The sequence below is a fragment of the Leguminivora glycinivorella genome, chromosome Z (assembly GCF_023078275.1).
Source record: "Leguminivora glycinivorella isolate SPB_JAAS2020 chromosome Z, LegGlyc_1.1, whole genome shotgun sequence".
NCBI classification, from domain to species: domain Eukaryota; kingdom Metazoa; phylum Arthropoda; class Insecta; order Lepidoptera; family Tortricidae; genus Leguminivora; species Leguminivora glycinivorella.
In genome coordinates, this window is record NC_062998.1 from 25,449,427 (window position 1) to 25,473,132 (window position 23,706).

At 37.7% G+C, this 23,706-nt stretch overlaps 1 protein-coding gene across 1 annotated transcript; it reads left to right on the forward strand.

Moving 5' to 3' along the window:
• Positions 1-656: 656 nt before the first annotated feature.
• Positions 657-23,088, forward strand: LOC125241042 (DCN1-like protein 1). Its single transcript, XM_048149320.1, has 3 exons — positions 657-734; positions 888-1,487; positions 21,559-23,088. Exons 1-3 carry the CDS (start codon positions 732-734, stop codon positions 21,751-21,753), a joined length of 798 nt encoding a protein of 265 aa, XP_048005277.1. The 5' UTR covers positions 657-731; the 3' UTR covers positions 21,754-23,088.
• The last annotated feature ends 618 nt before the right edge of the window (positions 23,089-23,706 follow it).

Below are 23,706 nucleotides of genomic sequence, written 5' to 3' on the forward strand. Positions count from 1 at the left end.
TATAGAATAATGGAGCGAATTTAAGAATCACTTTAAAAATGGCTGACAGTTTACCATAAACAACCTACGTAATTTGGGCGGATAATAAGCTTGACAAGTCACGTCCTTATTGTTTGCCACAAACTCGTTTGTGGCAACGGCGGAAAAGTGAAACTATGACAAAGACAAAAAATAACATTTTGCTCTCTGTCACTCTTATTATAATTTGTATGTGACCATCTCATTCGGTAGTGGTATTATTATTTGGCTGTCTAGTCTATAGTATCCTTTGTTTAAGGTTGGCATTGTCAGTAAGTGCGAGAGGGACACCAGCCCAAACAATGACCTCTCATGTGGACACACTTTTTGACCTAACTACTCATTCTGGTTTAACTGTAATTCTGTGGAAATGACAGACAAGGTTTTTTTATTCGTCTTTCTGGGCAGGCTACGACCGTAGGCCATAAATCCATAATACCTAGTCATGTATTCAAATATCCACTAGTTATTTATTTTCTTCTTTAAGTGAGATATACTACATAGCCTTGATTAGTATTATCTTGTGAATATATTGCTATGTAAATTTGATAAAAAATTCTGATGATTACATATTTTATATCAATACTTTGACAATACTTTGTCTGTGGTCAGTGGATGAAGCACTGAGAGCAAAAAAAAGTAGATATTACTATGGTACCGATGTCGAAATAACAGTGAAAGTCATTGTTAGAATTACCAAAAATCATACTAAAATGGTAAGCATCTTCTCTTTGTAGCCTTGTATATAGGTATTCCATTTCGATATTTCAGTGAGCAGTAAAGATTTACTAACACTTAGGGTGAAAAAAGTCACCCAAGAGTAACGTCCAGACTAAGGTTATGACATTACCTATTGCGTTTTCTTTCAGAATAAATTAAAATCATCACAGAGAGACAAAGTCAAGAAATTCGTCGCGTTTACCCAAACCAGCGAAAGCACTGCGATTTATTGTCTTACTCAGAATGATTGGAAACTGGACCTGGCTAGTGATAACTATTTTCAGAACCCAGATGCGTACTATAAGGATCCCATTAAGGCTTCAGTAGACAGAAAAAAGTTGGAACTGTTATTCAACAAATACAAAGATCAACAAGAGAATGATAAGATCACAGTGGATGGAGTCATGAAATTTCTAGAAGATTTAAATCTTAGCCCTGAATCTATATTAGTACTTATTATTGCATGGAAATGTAAAGCTGCAGTGCAGTGCGAGTTCTCCAAAGACGAGTTCCTAACTGGACTAATGGAGCTGGGTGCAGACAGTATAGACAAATTAAAAACAAAACTAGCTACCCTTGAAACAGAAATTAAAGATCCCAATAAATTTAAAGATTTTTATCAATTCACTTTTAACTATGCCAAAAACCCAGGGCAGAAGGGACTGGAGTTAGATATGGCAATAGCATATTGGAATATTGTGCTTCGTGGAAGATTTAAATTCCTAGATGCCTGGTGCAAGTTTCTTACGGTATGTATTACACAAGGATTAGACTTATATTGACCGGGATATAGACTGTGATTACCTTTTTGATTTTACGAATTATCGGGAGCTTGACAAAAATCAAAATGGTAACCACGGTCTATATCCTGGCCAATATAAGTCTAATGAAAATAACCGTGAATCATTCAAAACTCTTACACAAGGATTGTTTATTTTTGGTTGCATTTATTTTATATGCCTTGTTTTTCCACACAAACTAATAATAGGCTGATAAGCGATTGTTAATATGAGCATATGAAACTGCAAGTTAGTCCTAGCATGACACATTCAATACTCAGCCTCACCTATTCAATAGCTGGATTCACACAGACCAAGCAGCATTGCTAAGCATTTTCCTCATATGGCAAGCACACAAGGTAGATGTGCCAAGGAAATGTGCATGCTACCTGTTTGTGTCTCAGCCGAGGCACATCTACATTGCTACTTGTTATACTGATATTGCATTGCAACACTTTTGCTCCATGTTGAGGGGGCTAATAGCCAAGCCAGTCTCATATATATACATCTTTATCCAATGTTTGTTTTTATTATTAAAAAGCATCGTCCACTCTTTATATATAATACTTTAGATTATGGTTTAGTGATATATTAAATATATCACTAAATGTGCCTCAGCAGCACAAATTTTGTGAGTGTGTTTAGTAAAACATACCATAAAGACGAGATTTGCTTGTATCTTTATATGAATAACCTGACAAAGCAGCTTTGTCATAATCAACAAAGCGGGACGTTTTAGAAAACACATGCCTGCGATATTATTTGATTTATTCATATTTATTTAGTTTGGATCTACTGCTTACTTGTAACATTTCATTAGCATTTGCACTATTGTCAAACTCTACTAATTATCTGTCCAATGTAAGATCACGATATGAGTAATATCCAAGAAAAATTTTCATTTATTCAAATAAAAGACAACCATATGTTAATGACTGAATCAATTAACTCTAAAAGTACAAGATTTAAACTGTTTGTGTGGGCGCAAAGCTAACTATTATTGTTTTGGCAAATAAGCATCCAATTTTATGGCATTGCAAGTGGCATAATTACATTATGATAGTAACAAGCATTTGCATGATGATGATGATGTGATCCTGTTATCACTCATTAGCGGAGATCGGATTTTTGTGCGTCATCTCATACTAAAAGTCATTAAAATGACGTAAGTCACTAAGAATGTCGCAAATCCGTCCGATCTCTGCTCATTAGGGACATAGGGCGCTCAGAAGAATCTTCCACTTTTCATGATCCTGGGTGACTAGTTTAAGCTCCTTCTAGCCTAGTCCACTTGCGCCAGATGAGCATTATTATCCCGGAACAGTAAGTTCCTCCTTTTGACACATTTGTTTTGAAGTATGTTGTGATGTGGCTAAGACATACTGTTTGCCAAATCTAGCGATTATTTACGAATTGGTTGAATCAATTAGGCCCTATGTACAGGTACAGTCTGACCAAAATTGACAACATTTCATATTTTCAGCTACTAGTTTTTATTGTTTGGTTTAAAAGAACTCAATATTTAAAGATACACATTTTTTTTTCCCAAAAACTGCTATTTTAATGCGAAAATCCCTTTTTATTACTACTTCGAACAGAAAGAGCGTAAGTTACAAACGTCAAGACACAGCTTTATGACGTCACATGTATTGTGTTGTTTGATACACCTAAGAAAACGACAAAAGCATTCCTAAAAAAAAATTTTAATAGTCAGCCTAAACAGTCCGAGGTGTCTGACTGTCAAGTGTCACTGTAGTGTCAACAAACATTGAATAACTACGAGCTATGGAATGTAGAAGTATAAGGAGAGAAATCTGTCAAAATAGAACAGTCGAAAATGACGTGTCAAAAAAATATTAACACATTGGACACCGCGTACCCGACAATCGGGTACTCGTAAACTTTACTCAGATGCCGGCATACCCGATAGTCGAGCAAGAGCTATAAACCTTCACGCGACGCCAACGTACCCGATAGTCGGGCAAGCTTTGCATCTTCGCTACCTCAGGGCTGCCACTGACTGTCTTCTGATTATTTATTTATTTATTAGTAAAAACATGTTTACATGACATTACAGTAAAACCAATGCGTCACGAAACTTAGATAACAAAAAAGAGAGAAAATAAAGAGAACAATAATAAAAATAAAATTAAACAATTGATTTGGGCGATGACGTCACAGCGTGGCTCCGTTGCGTCGTTTGCCCCGGTATGGGATTTGGCAGGTTGCCCCGGAACCGCCGAAAAACCACACCTTTCGGCCAGAAGTCTACGCTCGCGATGGTGTCCTGCAGCGGCCGCGGCACGCGCACAACGAACGAGCTGAAGTGCACGTAGTGTCGCGACTGCAGCTGTTGCACCCTCAGCGTGTAGCCAGTCTTCCGGCGAACGTAGTCTACCACCTCGTCAGCCACGGCGGAGTAATGCAGGCGAGACACGTAGAGCGCCCTACTCGGTGTGGCAATCCGTAGGCCAGAATTCACCGGTTCCGCAGAGCCACACATAGTCTTACGAGTCGCTCTGCGCGCCTTGCTCTTCTTTTCCACTAATTTGAACCCCTCTTCATCCACATTGGTGCGGGAAGTATTTTCCTTGGCAGGTGCCCGTACTTCACATCCCTTTGTAGTTGTTGGTGCATTGACCCGGCTAGTTGCAGTAGACTGGCCGGCTGGGGATTATAATGTACTTATGTGGTCGAAAAGTTGGTACAGTTGATTATTATATTTATTAATTCACTTTGTATTTTTATTTACTTTACCTAATGCGATTACAAAATAATAATTCTTATTAGTTGGTTACGTTAAATCGCATACACGGGTATGTATCAATAGGAGTTAGAATAATCGTAAATCGTACAACCTAATTTGTGTTTACGAATATTTAAGAGTGATAGAGTAGGTACTCATAGGATGATTTTAGTGAAACAAAATTCGGAGAAAAATAAACCAAGAAATTCAACTAAGAACCTAACAACATTCTAATTTCTAAGCGGCAGTTCTCAGAAAAAGATAATAGGTCAGTCATAAAACAGCACTGCACTGCAACTGCGTGGAAGCAAAACGTAACAAGTAGCTTTGAATAGTTACGATAATTAGTACGCTAGTACACATACCATAAGGTCGCAATTTCTTTGACAAAAGAATGTAGTTACTGTGATCATACACTTAACCCTGGAGATGTTGTTTACCATCCCTTATCTATTTGAAGTTTGCGACTCGGGTTTTTCACACCGGTCACGGTGTAAAATTTGCAATCCGAGCCATTCCGTAATGGTTTGTGATGTGCTTTGGACGTTGTTGTGTTGTGTTAATTTTTATTTTGACGACTATCGGCTTGTTTCTGGACAACTGTGACTTCTGCTTTCTTACTGGACTTTGTGGTTTTGCCTCTGATTGGAATTGATAATTAATTTGGTTGTTTCTATTACGACGATGGCGAATGCTCGTGGTCCTGATGACATTGAGCGAGACTTAATAAATATATTCGGCGAGGATAAAGTAGTTGATGAGCACAACTCTCAGCCACAATTACGCGAAGAGGAGTTAACTTCACTGTTGAATTTAGGAATTTCGTACATTAGCAATTTTGATTTTCGATGTCATGTCTTTCGGAATTTCGTACTTAGAACATTTGATTTTCGACATTGTGCTACGCACTCTTTCATTTTATGCACGTATACGAAAGTTACTTGGCACAGCCCTGAGCGTCCGCCGCTTGCCCGACTATCGGGTTCGCGGCGTCCGGCATTGAGTTGCACGTCGTTGCCCGACTATCGGGTACTGTCGGTTTCTGGGGTTCGAAATTTAGCCTGGTTGCGAAAGTGTTAAAAAAAAATATTTTTGTGAAATACAGGCGTGTATCTCGAAATGGTTTTCGATTTAGGGACATTGAAAATTTTGAAACGTTGTCAATATTGTAGGGTCATCCCTTTCAAATCAATGTGTGAGAAAACGGGACGACAATACGATGTTGCCACCTTTTAATTTCTACTCTTTTTGGTCAGACTGTAGTAGTAGTAGTAAACACTTTATTGTACCAGAAAATAATACAACTTGGCTTAAAGGTCTCGTAACTAGGCCATAAAATAAAATAAAAAATACAACACTAAAAGAGCTTATCACTAGTACAAGGCGAACTTATCCCTTTAAGGGTTTCTCTTCCAGTTAACGTTTGTGACTGTACAAGGAGGCGCTTAAACAAAACGGTCATTGTACGTTCATGGTTTGTTCATTAATGTTATTAATAAATGTTCTTCATCTTATTTAATTTTATTGTCATTTTTACTAGGTTTTAAAAGTATGGTTTATTATAAAATATATGATTTCTATGAACTTACTGAAATGTCATTTGAATTGAAGGACAGACTGCCACAGCACTAGTTTAAAAATAAAAATAAATTATAAATGATATAATAAGTACCTAAATGCTGCGTGATAAATTAATATCGTAAAATACTCACTAACGAAGATCCTTAAAAATGTAACATGTGTTAGATTAAGTTTAAAGTAAACGAAATATTGTTTTCAAATACTAGATTTTTTTAAATATTATTAGAAGATTTTATTTAAAATGACATTAGGTCGCGCGGGTACGTTTTGTGGACGCTGTCGTGTGTCAAAAAGAGGAACTTACAAATCTTATACAATAGCATAATATGATTGATTTTAAAACTTAGGGTCAAGAGATTATACTATACTATAAGCTACTAGTTATTGCCCGCGGCTACGCTCACGTGAAATTCGAAAATTGCGGAATGCTCCATACAAACTTATAACTGTCATATAAAGAGACAAAAAGTAGCCTATGTCACTCTCCACCCCTTCAACTATCTTCACTTAAAATCACGTCAAGTCGTCGTTTTGTTTTGCCGTGAAGTACGGACAAACAAATAAAAACACAGTTCTTGTTGTCTTGTTTAGTTCTTGAATTTCATGGCCACACATTTATGCTTTCTGGTGAAACAATAATTTATGTACAATTTGTTATTTATTGTAGAAATCAAGGGATACATATTACAGCCAAGATCACGTACCATACCTTTATGAAGACCCTTGTAATAAGGGCATTTGAATTTTGTCTTCACCTTAGAAATCTCAAGGACAACTATTATAACTTTTATAACAGACGTTGGCTTGCTATGAAACTGCAATACCTACTGCCTTTTGTATACTAAAATATAACAATATGTACTGGCTTTTTTACTAAAACAAAAGTATGGTACACAGTACTGGCACGCACAAATTCACCAATTAAGGTCAATACGGGTAAGTGTAGCGACGGGTTAAGTAACTGCTGTAACTAACCTTCCTTTTATTGTGACTTAATAAAAGATCTATTCTAATTTAGTAACTCCAAGTAATATCGTCAAGCAATTCTGAAACTACTATCATTTTAAAATCTGTAATTTTTTTTGATAATAGTTTAAATTTTACCTACGCGGATTTTCGAGGTACAAAAAAACAAGAAAATTATTAATTTCCATTCTTTGTGTGTTGATATATACTAACCCCCTTCTTCATAAACGTACTCTAAAGTTCGTTTGTTTCTTTCCGACGTATTGGTGTGATAGAAAGGGACAAAAGAATTTTATTGGCTTGATAACTTTAATGTACTTACGTTATAAATTGAAATAGATATCATACACGAAAGAAGAAAACGGCAAGGCCCACTGGTGGCCGAGCCGGGAATCGAACCCGAGTCTTCAGCTTACGCGTAATCTATTTCAATTTATAATTTACTAGCTTTTGCCCGCGGCTTCGCTCGCGTTAGAAAGAGACAAAAAGTAGCCTATGTCACTTTCCATCCCTTCAACTATACCCACTTAAAAAATCACGTCAAATCGTCGCTCCGTTTTGCCGTGAAAGACGGACAAACAAACAGACACACACACTTTCCCATTTATAATATTAGTATGGATTATATAGTAGTGTGACAGTGTGACCACTTGAAAAAAGAACAAATCAAAAATATTCAAGAAAATCATTTGATTTGTTCCCTAGTTGTTTAATGTACGTTTATGAATAAGGAGGTAAATATATATTGTATTCTTCTGGTTGTTTTTGTTGTTTCTCTATAGTCTAAAATATTTGCAAAATAAAACTTATTGTAGAAAGAGAGCCTTCAAGATTAATAGATATAAGTACAGAATACATTCTTTTTTTTTTTTCGCTGTTTTGTTCTAAGCTCTAATGCATAAATGCATTTTTGCTAAAAAAAGTATTGCTTAACTTCAAACTTGGGTAAGTCCACTCTACCCACTTGGGAGATAATTGAAAAAAGTGTTAATTCGGTGATTTGAAGAACAGCCTTTTTTTATTATGACCAAAGCATTAAAGAAATCAATCCTGTTCGACAATTTCAGAGTTAAAACCATCCATTCTATACAAAAAATACATTTTATAAAATTGATTGAAATTTATGTCTGAAAAAACTCTACGTGGATTTGTATAATTTTGATTTAACAGACTTGGATTATATAGATTTGAAAAAAAAAAAAAACGATTACAACTAGGGATGTGGTCATGGCAAAATCATACGGCTAAACATAAGTAATCTAAATAATAAAATGTCGAATATGTACTACTGGTACCGGCGACGATAATTAGTTTTCTTTGATAATAAGTAAGTACTGACAAAAGAGTGAGCAGCTAAGCATTATCCTGTTTTAAAATATACTAGCTAGTAGTTCGCCCCGAACGTAAACTCGCTAACCCCATATAACGGCGACTCTTTGATTTGGCTCAAATTTAGCTTAAAAATTCTATTTACGAAAAAAATCTATTTCACAATGACAAACATACAAACGCCGGATTGCTCCAGTAGACTCGGAGAGCTTAGCTCGCTCGTTCGATTTTATTGTTTTTTTTGTTAGTGAATCATTTTGTATTTGCAAAAAGAACAAGAAGAATGATTTTTAATTATTTATTTATTTATTGTTACAAAATAATAATCCTTAAATATTTTAAACAAAATTCAATATCTCTTCTGAGTCATCTTCTTCAATTTCTTCTTGCATTGGTCGTCCTATTACATTCTCGCTGTTAAGCACTATTTTGTGTAGTACTTTAATTGATCTAAGGAGATCCAGTCTTGGCTAAAGTGCGTTTCCAGTAATTTTCGTACATCTAGCTTATCTTCTTTAACTGCAACTCTGACTGGCAGTATCTATGGACTATATATTTTGAAATGTTATACCGCGTTTGTTGATTGTTTTAGCTACACACTTGTCAGAAATGTAAGACATTTCGCCACATACCTCTACTGGACTTGACCTCTATGTAAAGTCATGATAAGTCTTTTACATTTTGTTATTTGAAAATGAAAGCTCTGGGTCGACTTCAATACATTTCTGCTTTCTGTCTTAAGGTCAAATATAAGAATGTCCGTTCCTAAATGCAAAATATTTGCGTGTTCTTTAAGAACATCAAGGTAGTCTTCGGGTGTTAATATTGTTTCCATTTTCCCGATTTTTTTTTTAGTTAACGCGAATACACGATTTGATGGCAGAAACGAATGTCCAGTCCCCGGAAAAATTATTTCTATACTTTTGACGTCCCTCGAGTTCAAGTAAAGCCGGTTCGTCAGGGCACTCAACATAATGGAATTCTTGTTTTGGCCTCCGCAACCATCGGCCATGAGACGTATCTTCTCAATTCCATTTGTATCCAGTTTGTTCAAACAGTCGATAACGGCTGAACAAATTTCATTTGACCCTTTATTTGCAGTTTCTTCTGTCCATGTGTATGAATACAAGTTTCTTTGGAGAAATTGTCATGAGATGAGCCTCTAACGATGGTAAAATTGTATAAGTACAAGTACAACTGCCGAGAGTATTAAACGGATTGATCTGGGCAGTGGCAAGTTTTTCTAGCAGTCAAATGATAACAGTAGGTATAACGTTATTATCTTGTTTCTTGAGGAGTTTCCATTCGGTTATAAGTTTCACCTTCTCGCCATCGTTTTTTTTTCGACTTTAATTTTTCCCATCAGTTGAAGGCACATGGAACACTTGACGTCCTGTCTAGGACTGCCAAATCCAATATTAAAACTAACTGAAAAGCCAGGTAGAGCTCCATCAGAATACCTACATGCTTCACAACTTTTTTATATTAAGCCCTGGATGCAAATATTGCCGTTGTCGTGTTTTGTCTCGGCAGTAGTGAATTTCTAGAGGTTCTGAAGTCTGAATATACTTTTCAACTGCTTCTTTTTTCGAACCAAAGAGGATTGAATCACTACGTTTTAAGAGTCTGTAGTCGGCACTCTCGAACAACCCTTGAACCGACTCATGCAAGCGTTTTTTCGACGGTCGTGACGTCATGTCACTGCTACCAACACAAAGAAAAAAATCGCTAGGGTTCGACCAACCCAGTCCCTTACATTTATCGATATCGATAAATGTGCGATATTTGGCAGTATGGTGACTTAACAGTAAATGTATATATTTAAAAAATGTCTGGGATGGCTGCCAAAGGTGTATTTCAAGGATTTGGCGTTGGCATCCTGAGCCAGTCAGCTTTACCGCTGACTAATTTAAGAAAACATGCTGCTTTGCTAATAAAACAAAAGCAAAATATAACATAACTTTTCTTTTACATACTTTGCAGTACATATTAGGCACTGCCTCGTAATTGAGAGTTTTGCTATAAGCCAGTATTTGTTGCTTCCTTTAATCTTCGTGTTCCTTGCATGTTTACCAGGGAAAGTTAATATTCACTGCAAAAAGTCTTGAAAACCTTTGCCCAACATTATCTTCATACAGGAGATGGCTAAATATGCCGATTCTTCGTTACCTGTTAAAATTACCCATAATCGTCATCTAAAATAAAGAGATTATCGATAAGTTGGTCACACTCTATTGGTATTTTAGGTCATTTGTTTGTTTACGAAAAAACTTATTTACAGAATGTTTTCGCTTAAATCGTAGACTGTACATGATTAGTACTACTTTAAATTGATGAAATGAGTAATTGTTAGCAACTCGAAATGAAATTATCGCATAAAATATTAGTTACAGACCTGTATGTATCCAGTGCAAATCTAGGCAAAAATAAGCCACAAGTTGATATTTTTAAATATCTAACACCACAAATTTCACACTTTCTTATTGGTTTGCCCGAAATTTCAATAATAACTTTAGTTATTTTATTATTGACTTAATTTACAAAATTCAAACGAGTTACGACAGATTTGACGTTGACGACTTAACATTTTGAAAAAAAAAACACGTAGTTTTGTGCCATAGACTAAAGAAATATGAAATTTTATTATCTATGGATTTGTGCTACCAAAATATACTCTGTCAACCAAGTCTGTCAGTAAATAAGAACAAAGAAAACTATATGCATCCTTTTCTTTAGGGTGCTAGAGAAAAGGATACCTATAGTTTTCTTAGTTCTTATTTACTGACAGATTTGTTTGACAGAATATACAAGGTGCTCGCGAGGAACCCATATAACTTTAACGGCATATTCTTGGTCACATTTTAAGACTAAAATGTCATATAAACTTTTCTAGATTTCGTCTAGTTTCAGAGTTATTGCCAATTTAAAAAAAACATTTCCGTATTGTTACTCAGTAGAAAAGGTTTCTTAACGGCGCTGATGCGCAATTGTGGAGCATAGTCTCACAGTAGTCATTGATAGATGTCGGTTACCTATCAAAAAGTCGAAAATTGTAATATCGATTATTAGTAGCCCGAAAACGCTTCCCATTTTATTAATTGGCGTAAGTTTTGTTTGCCCGAAAGCACTTTTCCCCTATTATTATTTTCCCGATTCTTATTTCGCTGTAATTTTGTTTCGCTTATGATTCGAATCAACACTTATTAAAATTCCTAAGAATCATTTGACAACTACTTTTTGTCGCGTAAAGTTTTTATTCCGAAATATTATTTAACCGCTATATCAAAAGTTCGAAATTCGAATTAACACTTATTAAAATTCCTAAGTATAATTTGACAGCAATTTTGTATGGCGTATAGTTTTATAATTCGAAATATTACTAAGCCGCTATATCAAAAGTTCAATAAATCCTTAATTTTCTAACAAAAGTTTGTTCCCGACTGACACTCACGGTCGCAGTTTTTACTTGACCTATGAGTCCTTGCCATAAGAGTTTGTGGCAAAGGTTTGTTTCTGTATGGTCGCAGTTCTAACCTAACCTAACCCACTTTCTTTCAAATGTTTGTTTCTGTGAGGGTCGCAGTTCTAACCTAACCTAACCCACTTTTCTAGCACAAGTTTGTTTCTGTAAGGTCGCAGTTCTAACCTAACCTAAACCACTTTTATTGCTAATGTTTGTTTTGGTGAGGGTCGCAGTTCTAACCTAACCTAACCCACTTCTCTAGCACAAGTTTGTTTCTGTATGGTCGCAGTTCTAACCTAACCTAACCCACTCTTATGGCAAGGATTTGTTTCTATATGGTCGCAGTTCTAACCTAACCTAACCCACTTTTCTTAGCAAGTTTGTTTCCGTGGGGGTCGCATTTCTAACCTTACCTATTTTTTTTGTAATGTTTCTATAATACCTCTATATTAGGGAAAATTTACTTTTGGGTGTCGCGTAGCATCGGATTTATGAAATGGTGATTAACAAAACGGTTGTCAAATGATAAGATTGGCAACCGTTCTTCTGGTTATTGAGTTTCTATAAAATGATATTAGGGAAAATGACATTTCGATGTCATGTAGCATCGGATTTATGAAAAGGTGGTTAACAAATTGGTTGTCAAATGATAAAGTTGGCAACCGTTCTTCTGGTTATAGAGTTTCGGGAAAACGATAATGTGGCATAGCAAACTAGCGACATTTTAAAAATATGGTAAACAATGTATTTGGATTATAAAAATTCTGTCAACCGTTTTCGGACAAAGGATTTTCGAAACATCGATAGGTTACCATAGATGTCAAAATGTGACAAGAAAAACTTCCAAATAATTTGGTTTTTAGAAAAATAAATGAAGGAACTCATTTTAATTGCCAACTTTATGGATAAAAAAATTTTTTATGTGAAAATACGTCCAAAAAAGTAAAAAAAAAAAAAATTTTTTTTTTGGTGAAAAATTTTTAAATTCATATAACATTTTTTCTTTCTTTTTGCCTCAGCAACGCGTGGTTCAAGTTATGCGGGTTCCTCGCGAGCACCTTGTATAATAGACTTTAGTACTTTTGGTAATACATATATGTCATTTTGATTCGATAGCATTTTTTTGTGCCGTAATTAGGGAATGTTAAGCTTTGAAGCAAATAAAAAATTAAAGACCTCACCAGGACACAAAAGATGCCAAATCGATTACTTTCATTATTTCAATATTATAGATGAGATTCGTTCTCAGAGAGTTGATAATAGTGTCTTTTCATCCCATTTTACATCGGAATATGATGCGTCTAACATAAAGAAAATATGTAACATCACTTACGTTACAAAACAATAATCTCCACCTATTCCTAAGAAAAAGTGGTCCCAACAGTCAACAAATCGTCCTATGAGATTAATTTTTTTAATACTGTGTTTACACAGCTCATGAAAACACAATATAAGCGAAAAATTGTTTTATTTAACAATTTACCTGAAGGTAACAAAAACTCGGTTAAAAACCGAAATTCGAATCGGTTTCGAGTTTCACCGAAAAAAAACCGAAACTCGGTTTTCGGTTCTAGCTGCATTCCCTAGCCGTAATGTTGGCTACCATCGCTTGCATGGGCGATCATACTATGAAGTGAGGACGGGCTGCCTCGAACGGTATGTGTGCGATTTTTGTCTCCACCGCGATTTTCGCAAGGCATTAATCCAGTCACGTAATGCCGCTTAGCCACACCTTCTACTCTGCCCTTTTAAGAGGATACGGTAGCGAAAATGCTAAAATGGAAAGGAGCCCCCCTTTCAACTTGGGAATTTTAGTTAAATATACAAGTGTTATTAACTAGATTTATCGAAAAAAAATTGTCCATCAAGAACAACGCAGTCAAAAGATATTTCAAAAAAATCTTTAAAATCGAGGTTCCGCTCTCGACTCTTTCCTCCTTCAAAACTTAATCAATTTGAGAATCTGAATAATAATGAAATAATCTATGTCGGACCGTTTAGCTTTTTTGGTTAATTGTTACCAATCTTGAGTATCACACCTTTTTTTGTGCCATAATGAAAAGGCCGTTTTTCTTAATTTTTGATTGGCTCTAGAATCTTTTAAAAGCAGAATATCAAAAAAATCGAAACGGTCCGACACAGATAAAAATAATAACAATCTGTGTTGAAAAAATCATTGCTTTATCTTCAAAAACCAGGGAGGAAATAGTCGAGAGCGTTTGTATGGAGAATTGACCCCTACCGTATCGTCTTAAGGGTTCCGTACCAAAAAGGTACAAAAGGAACCCTTATGGTACCGCTCTGTCCGTCTGTCACATTACTAAATATCTCTATAACTAATTATGCTATCGATATTATTTATTATTTTTATTTATTATTCAAATAAGTTACACAGCATAACAGTAAAACCAAAGCACTGTGAAACTAAAAAATAAAAACAATAGGTATAAATATAGCACAACAGTAAAAATCAGACAAAAAAAAAAACAATATTCTATTTAGGCGACGACGTAACAGCGTGGCTCCGTTGCGTCGTCTGACACGGCGTAGGGTTCGGCAGGTTGCCCCGGAACCGCCGAAACACCACGCCCTTCGGCCAGAAGTCTGCACTCGCGATGGTGTCCTGCAGCGGCCGCGGCACTCGCAACACAAACGAACTGAAGTGCACGTAGTGGCGCGACTGTAGCTGGAACACTCTCAGCGTGTAGCCAGTCTTCTGGCGAACGTACTCCACCACCTCATCAGCCCCGGCGGAGTAGTGCAAGCGCGACACGTAGAGCGCCCTACTCGGCGTAGCAATCCGTAGACCTGAATTCACTGGTTCCGCATTGCCACACATAGTCTTACGAGGCGCCCTGCGCGCCTTGCTCTTCTTTTGCACCAATGTGAATCCCTCCTCATCCACATTCGTGCGGGCAGACTTTTCCACAATAGGAGCCCGTGATACCTTTACAGGTGCATTTACCCGGTTCGTTGCGACGGACTCACCGACAACGTCAGCATATGCACGCTGACGCGAGTTTGTTGGGACATGTGGCGGCCGGACGCGCGGGGGGCGCGCGGGCGGCGGATCGGCGCGTGCGACACATTTTACTGCGCCGGCAACAGGCAAACAAACCGACTTGTCAGCAGGTCGATTATCAGACTTGAAATTTGAAGCCGCTGTCTGAGTTGGGACTTGGGGCAATTCGCAAACATTTTATTTCTTCACGTAACTCAGAAATAGTAATTAGGCTAGCTTCAAACTTCGTATTCATTTCGGCTAAACTTGTTCTTAGGGCCACGATTTCCTTAAACAAGCATCTGACGTCGACGTTGTCCGGATTGTACGACGAAATGTTGGAGATATCCGTCGCCACAAACTCCGGAATCCGGTCGTTGAAGTCTTTGAGGATCTTCATATGTCCTCCAGGCTCTTCTTCCCAGTTTCGTCTCCTCTTCGGTGAGGTACATAGGTGCCGGCTATTCCAAGGAACTCACACAACACTTTCTTCGCTACACAGATGTCTTCCACGGTGAACTTCGACGCGCGCGAAGACATCTGAACAGCAGTCGCCGCATCCATCGCTCCTTCCCGCAGCAGTTTATTTTTCTCTTGCAGAAAAGCGAGGAACTCGTTTACGATGGGTTGACCCGGTTTAGAATCTGCCATCGTGTCAATTTGCCGGCAGCGGCAGGGCCGCGCGATTTCGCAATTTATATGAAATTTGGTATAGTTATTAACATTGTTCACCTCTACAAATTAAAAAGTATTTATTTTAACTTCAAATTTATTCACTCTTGCGGATGTATATGGTACTTCAAATGAATACGAGATTTTACGTAAAAAAATATCTTTCAAATAAAGTAAAAACTGTCCAAACCGGTTAACATTATAAATAATTATCCCTGAAAAACTAACATACTATTATACATACAGGTCGCGCAAATTAGTTACTTAGCTAATTTACCGCGAGATGGCGCTATACCTATACTTCTAGTCAAGTCTTTAAAGTTATATGAGAAACATGAGATTATTTAAACAATTAAAAGTTTGTACGGATACGGATCCCTCGGTGGGCGAGTCCGACTCGCACTTGGCCGGTTTTTATTTCTAAACAATGATGACAGGATGGTCCCCTAATGAATCTTATAGGGAACTTGACTGTACTTAAAATAAAATATTTATACCATGCACGAAATAAAGCATCAGATAATTATATGAAAAACACGGACAGAAGTTATTTTTAAATCCAATTTCTATTTAATAAGTCAGGTAGAAATATATAAAGTAACTGAGTTGACCGTGACGTCACTCAATTCGATTTCATATAAATTCCATATTAGCAAGTCGTTAAAATTCGTTTTGACAGTTCTTAAAAAAGAAGCTGATTTAACTAGGAGGCAAGTAGCCCTTTTGAAAATCATGGTAAACTCTTTTTATGATAGTTATAATTGTTATAATGTTATCCATATCCATACTTAATATTATAAATGGGAAAGTGTGTGTGTATGTTAGTTTGTCCGTCTTTCATGGCAAAACGGAGCGACGAATTGACGTGATTTTTTAAGTGGATATAGTTGAAGAGGTGGAGAGTGACATCATAGGTCTCTCTAAACCGGAAAATTTATACGCCGATTTACTACCTGTTCGTCGAATAATCATTTAGTAATTGTAAACATTAGCCGACAAAAAATTGGTCGAAACACAATAGGTCGAGTGATCGTTTGATATTTTTTTTTTTAGGTGAGGGTGGGCTGAAACTTCCGTACAAACTGATCTGCGTTGCACATAATACAATGTTTTAAAAAAGTGTCTTATTAAGTGCGTAATATTTTTACAACAGCGATAAGTAATTCATATTTGAGGAGTGTCTTTTCAAAAGGGTTTATTTCCACTTTGAACTTTTTTTGGGAAATCGAGAAAAACATAATTCCACGGTATTGGTTTTGAAATTAATATTTAATTTGCAAAATTGTAATATTGTAAGTTGACGTTAATGCTATGATTACATCAAACGTAACATGTGTACCTAAATAAATATTTAATTACCATATGTTTTTGAGAATTAAGCACTTTTGATGCGAACTTTTGGGAATTAAGCCCTTTTGTTGTGGCCTTGTAGCGTAAATGTTATTATTTTAAAATAATTTTATTTTCATTAGACTTATATTGACCGGGATATAGACCGTGATTACCTTTTTGATTTTTGTCGAGCTCCCGATATTTCGACGCAGTTGCATGCATCATGATCACGGAAAAACTGACGAAGGCGGGTGGATGTTAAAGTTGTATAGACAGCGCGCGATCTACCCTCCTTCGCGCGCGTCGGCTGCGTTCACTTTCAGCGTTACCACTGGTCGCGTTCACACTCGATGGTCTGTCCAAACACACTACACTCACAGTGTCACTACGTTTGTTCAATTCTGACTTCACCGGTTTTTTACACAAACAAATCACTGGATTCCATACATTAGATAGTTTGAAGCCATCCTCACGATTGAAATTTTTATATTTGTGAATCTCAATGGCTTCTCTTACCAATCTCGGTATGTAGTGGCGTTCCGTCGAAATTACCTTAGGACTATGCAACTCGATCCAATGATTTGCACCCGACTCAATGAGATGTTGAGCAATAGCAGACTTGCGAGTATCGTTTTTTTTGACTGCAGCAATGTGTTCTTTAATTCTGCAGGCAATAGTGCGCTTGGTCTGCCCTATGTAAGAACTGCCACAACTGCACTCAACTTTGTACACACCAGGTTTTTCCAGAGGAAAATTGTCCTTAGGTGACCGCAAGAACTGTGCAATTTTCCTGTGTGGGGTGAAGATAGTTTTTACAGAGTAATTGTTTAGTATTTTAGAGATCTTATCTGTCACTTCACTCCCTTTACGTACGGCATAAACGCTGGTTGTCTCTCTACGCGATGAGTGAGGTGCTTGGGTTTTGCATCCGTTTATTAACGTTAACTCGGTAACCATTTCCCCTCAGGACTCTCTGAACATGGTTCAACTCCTGTACAAGATGAGAGGAGTCACACAAAGCGTGTGCTCGATTGGTTAGTGATGTTACGACCGAGTTTAACTGTCTGGGATGATGGTGTGAGCTCGCATGCAAGTAACGATCTGTATGCGTCGGTTTCCTATAGACAGAGTGTCCCAGCATGCCCTCGGCTCCAACCTTCAAGCTCACATCAAGAAATGCAATACCCCTATCTTTTTCCATTTCCAATGTGAACGACATGGATCGATGCACGCTGTTCAGGTGTCGTAACAACAGATCAGCTTCCTCCTTGCTACCCTTTATTACGCAGAACACGTCATCCACGTACCTCTTCCAAATTTTAACGGGAACTGGGGGCGCAGCGAGGGCTTTGTGCTCAAAATGTTCCATCCAGATGTTAGCCACAACTGGTGCCACTGGACTGCCCATCGCTACTCCCTCTGCCTGTATGTAATATTGCCCGCGAAACAGAAAATAATTTGTAGTGAGGCAGTGTTCGAGAAGCTTCACGTATTCTGATGGGATGCCATTCTCCTGCATCATATTTCGTACTACCTCAATGCTGTCAGTTACAGGTACATTAGTGAACAGTGACTCTACGTCAAAACTGACCATCACTTCATCTGGTTCAATCCTAATGTCCTGTATGATGTTGCTGTAGTCCTGAGGCACGCAAAACTACCTCGGAGTAATATAAGTAAGAAGGAATGGGAAGCTCTGAACGACCTGCGGTCTAATCCTGACATTTTGACCTTGAAGGCAGACAAGGGCAATGCCACAGTAGTTATAGATGTTAGCGATTATGAGAGCAAGATAAATGGACTGCTGAGTGATAAAGCAACCTATAAAAAGGTAAATTACGATCCTACAGCCCGGTACAATCGTGCCACATTGACACTGGTCAAGGAGTGTGAACAGGTATTAACTGAGGATACGGTGAAGTTTCTATTGCGACCCAGAAATGTTCTATCGCCTAAAATATATGGTTTGCCGAAAATACACAAAGTTAATTCTCCCTTACGGCCCATTGTAAGTCAGATTGATTCACCCACGTACGATTTGGCAAAACACGTCGCGAAGGTGCTGCAACAGTTGGTTGGGCGGACGGAATCGTATGTGAAGGACTCTCGCCATTTTATTGAGATTGTACAGGACATTAGGATTGAACCAGATGAAGTGATGGTCAGTTTTGACGTAGAGTCACTGTTCACTAATGTACCTGTAACTGACAGCATTGAGGTAGTACGAAATATGATGCAGGAGAATGGCATCCCATCAGAATACGTGAAGCTTCTCGAACACTGCCTCACTACAAATTATTTTCTGTTTCGCGGGCAATATTACATACAGGCAGAGGGAGTAGCGATGGGCAGTCCAGTGGCACCAGTTGTGGCTAACATCTGGATGGAACATTTTGAGCACAAAGCCCTCGCTGCGCCCCCAGTTCCCGTTAAAATTTGGAAGAGGTACGTGGATGACGTGTTCTGCGTATTAAAGGGTAGCAAGGAGGAAGCTGATCTGTTGTTACGACACCTGAACAGCGTGCATCGATCCATGTCGTTCACATTGGAAATGGAAAAAGATAGGGGTATTGCATTTCTTGATGTGAGCTTGAAGGTTGGAGCCGAGGGCATGCTGGGACACTCTGTCTATAGGAAACCGACGCATACAGATCGTTACTTGCATGCGAGCTCACACCATCATCCCAGACAGTTAAACTCGGTCGTAACATCACTAACCAATCGAGCACACGCTTTGTGTGACTCCTCTCATCTTGTACAGGAGTTGAACCATGTTCAGAGAGTCCTGAGGAGAAATGGTTACCGAGTTAACGTTAATAAACGGGATGCAAAACCCAAGCACCTTACTCATCGCGTAGAGAGACAACCAGCGTTTATGCCGTACGTAAAGGGAGTGACAGATAAGATCTCTAAAATACTAAACAATTACTCTGTAAAAACTATCTTCACCCCACACAGGAAAATTGCACAGTTCTTGCGGTCACCTAAGGACAATTTTCCTCTGGAAAAACCTGGTGTGTACAAAGTTGAGTGCAGTTGTGGCAGTTCTTACATAGGGCAGACCAAGCGCACTATTGCCTGCAGAATTAAAGAACACATTGCTGCAGTCAAAAAGAACGATACTCGCAAGTCTGCTATTGCTCAACATCTCATTGAGTCGGGTGCAAATCATTGGATCGAGTTGCATAGTCCTAAGGTAATTTCGACGGAACGCCACTACATACCGAGATTGGTAAGAGAAGCCATTGAGATTCACAAATATAAAAATTTCAATCGTGAGGATGGCTTCAAACTATCTAATGTATGGAATCCAGTGATTTGTTTGTGTAAAAAACCGGTGAAGTCAGAATTGAACAAACGTAGTGACACTGTGAGTGTAGTGTGTTTGGACAGACCATCGAGTGTGAACGCGACCAGTGGTAACGCTGAAAGTGAACGCAGCCGACGCGCGCGAAGGAGGGTAGATCGCGCGCTGTCTATACAACTTTAACATCCACCCGCCTTCGTCAGTTTTTCCGTGATCATGATGCATGCAACTGCGTCGAAATAAGTATCGGGAGCTCGACAAAAATCAAAAAAGTAATCACGATCTATATCCCGGTCAATATAAGTCTAATGAAAATAACCGTGAATCATTCAAAACTCTTAGTTTTATTTTATTTTTGGATTTTGTATTAACGTTAGTTGATATGAATGTTGTTGTAATACATACATTGGTTTATCCACATAAATAATCATTACACATTTTTCAAAATGTGTTCTAAACTTTGATGTTAATCTATTTTTTAAAGATCAAGGCGAGACTTTTTGAACTTTTATCTCAAAACAACGCGTAATTTTCTATACTAAGAAAAACTGCATTCATAGTTTAAAAAAAAGAAAAAATGGAAATAAGCCCTTTTGAAAAGACACTCCTCATTTTGGAAAAGTGCCACTTTGCTCCCTCATAGTAGGGAAGAAAAGTACCCTTTTCGAATGGGTGAGATAACAAACGAATTCCTACTACATATTTGACGACCGTTCAGTCCGATCCGTAAGTGACTACCTAATGATTCTCCGACAATTTTTTAGCCGATTATTGATTCGCCGACAACGATTCGCCGAATGCCATTTAGCCGAATAATCAAGCTATCGCTGTCACTTTTGGTCGAATAACGTTACGTAGAATTTTGGTTCGCATACAGTTCAGTTCGCTTCTGTGCAAATTATCCGAACTATTATAGGACATTTTTCATTTAGCAAAGTAATATTTTCGTTTAGGCCACCTTTAGTCGAATAACGTTTCACATTTTATACATCGATCGTTAAAATATTTTCGAATAAACTGACACTCTTGTTGACTGTAGAACCATAAATAAATAAATATTTTAGAAATTTATGCCACGACGGGATCACATTTTAAATTCTCGTATTTTGTAAGGTACAGCGGGACAATTGCAACTGGGGGCAATTTTAAACAGATCCAATCCTTTTAATGTTTTACACTATTAACTATACCGCCATTTTGAAAGAAATAAAGTGGCCAAACCAGGCATACATATTATGGGAGGTGTGAAATGTACCGCGATAGTATTTACAAGTGTAAATCGTGTACCGAAACGATATAAGTAATTAATATAATATAACGTTATAGTTTTAGGTTAATTTTTATTCTAAGTTTCTTTATACTAATGATACCTGCCTTAAAAACCTAATAAATCATTGTCCCAATGATTTCAAAGTAATAAACATATTCTAATAAATACTACGGAGACACACAATCATGGCCCAAACCCACTAGGCAAAAAAAATGCAGATTTCAAGAATAACTTAAAAACCGAATCTAGTTTTTCGAGCAAGCCTCATAAAATCCTGCAAAATCAAATGTCTAGTAGTTCCTTAGATGTAACAGAAAATTTGCCATCATCATCGTCTTTGAAGCAAATTATTTACTTATTTATTAATGTTTCAGGAACACCATAAAAGATCAATTCCCAAGGACACGTGGAATCTACTTTTAGATTTCGCCACTCAAATCGACGACGGCATGAGCAACTACGATGCCGAGGGAGCCTGGCCCGTGCTAATAGACGACTTCGTGGAGTGGTGCCAGAAGCAGGGCCTTACCGCCGAAGGGCTGAAGGCGCTGGAGCCGGCGTCCGGCTAGCTGGCGCCGCCGGCCTGCGAGCAGCCCGCGCCGCGGCCGCGCGCGCCGCCCGCGCTCGCGCCTGCGCTTGCGCCCCGCCCGCGCGCGCGTCGCCTCTGCTCGCGCGCGCTGCCCGCCGCGGTCGCATTGCTGCTGCTCCTGCTCCGCGTGCTCTTCCACGTTCTGGACTTTTGTCCGTTAGAGTGGATCGCGGTTGTTATGGTATTCGATTTGTGTGGCTAATACGATGCAAATGTAAGTTATTCCAAAAAGATATTTTATATTACATTTATGGATTGTCCCGGTCTAAAGACGTTTAAGATGTTTACTGTGTAATCTTATAACTTAGATCTAAAACAGTGGAGAAACTGTTATAAGAGTTAATAATCACTCTTTCATATACAGCTCTCTTGAAGTAGGTACGAAGGTACGCCTATAATTGCCATTGGGTGTTCTCGTAGATTCTTGAATTATCATAACTATCGTAAGATTTGTCAATTTTTATTTTATTTTTATGACTAATACTGGTTGTATTAAAGCTGAAAACTTATTGACTTTGTTACTATATGTATAATACTTTTGTCTAAATAGGGTTGGTAAATTAATTCATAATCGTTGAAGACAGTTGTGATATATAGGTATTCATACAATATTAGATAAAGACTACAAGGTAGGACACTGACGGAAGCCTGTGTATATACTTATAAGTCCGCGTTGTGTCCGTGTCCGCACCGGGCCCTGCGCGAGGGGTGCTCTCCCGCCGGCCGCGAGCCGCGAGCGCGAGGGTCGCCGCGCCGGCCGCCGCGCGTAGCTACGCGCCACGGCCACGTGATCGTTGCCTAGGCTAGATACCCTCGTGTCGTGTTCCCAATACATGCTATTTAAGAGAATTGATATCTAAATATGTCTCTTAGTAATTATTACTACACTGAATAGTGACATTTAAAAAAGTAAAAGCTTAGAAATATTATTTTGTGTATGTATTTTATGTGTTGTGACTTCTGTGTCATCGCGTTTTGTCCTTTTTCACTAAAAAGTATCTTGACCGACTCATTATTCTCATTTGATTAGATTTCTGAGCCTGTATGGCTTATTTATTGCAATGACTATCTACACGAAGGCCAACGGGAATATAGTTTAATGTTTTTCAATGTGACGAGTACATAGTACCCCAAAATTTAAGTTGACTTACAGTAGGTAGGTATATAATTTTCGCAAGACTTCTCATGAAATTTTAATTGTAACCTCTACATATATGTATGTAAACTATACACGAAAATACAAAAACATATTTACTTCCTACTACAATTTGTACTTATGGTTCTGAAGAGGATAAATATACAAAATAAAAATCACCGTTCCTATTTTATTACCCAAGATTGTAGGTATAATATTTTCATCACATTTGTTGTTAAAAGGTCTCATTGCATCTACGTGTACTGAATAATATTCTACTATTTTATTCCCAAAGGAGTTATGGATATACATAGTTTTAAAAATTAATACTATCCATACAATACTTCAGACAAAGGATGTTGCAATCAGCCAAGGATTTTGTTGCACTATCAGACTTTGACTATTAAGCTATAAAAAAAATATTACACATTATAAAAATGCATTTTATTTATGTTTTACAACAATTTCAGTGTGTTTTACATTTATTTTGTAAATTTCACGTAGATAAATCGTTATATATCTGACAGGAAATTATGACGGCCATCTCGATTCGCGCTTGACCGCGTTGCCATAGCAACGGGCAGTACAACAGAAACTTTAAATCAGGGAGACTAGAGATATTAGTCATACTAGTTATGAAAAAAAGCTGCACTTTTAGATGGAAGCAAGCCGCTTTGCATGGTGATAGTAGACATCATAGTAAACGATTTTTTCCGAGGATATCGAAATTTCATCCCTTAGGAAGCCGAGCGCAGCGAGGTGTTTTATGAAAATGAAAAAAATTCTATCTTTTTATCA

Bases quoted from the DNA above. Each gene is read 5' to 3' on its own strand.
- LOC125241042 (XM_048149320.1), top strand. The intron at 1,488-21,558 runs GTATGTATTACA...TTAATGTTTCAG, and splicing joins CCTGGTGCAAGTTTCTTACG to GAACACCATAAAAGATCAAT.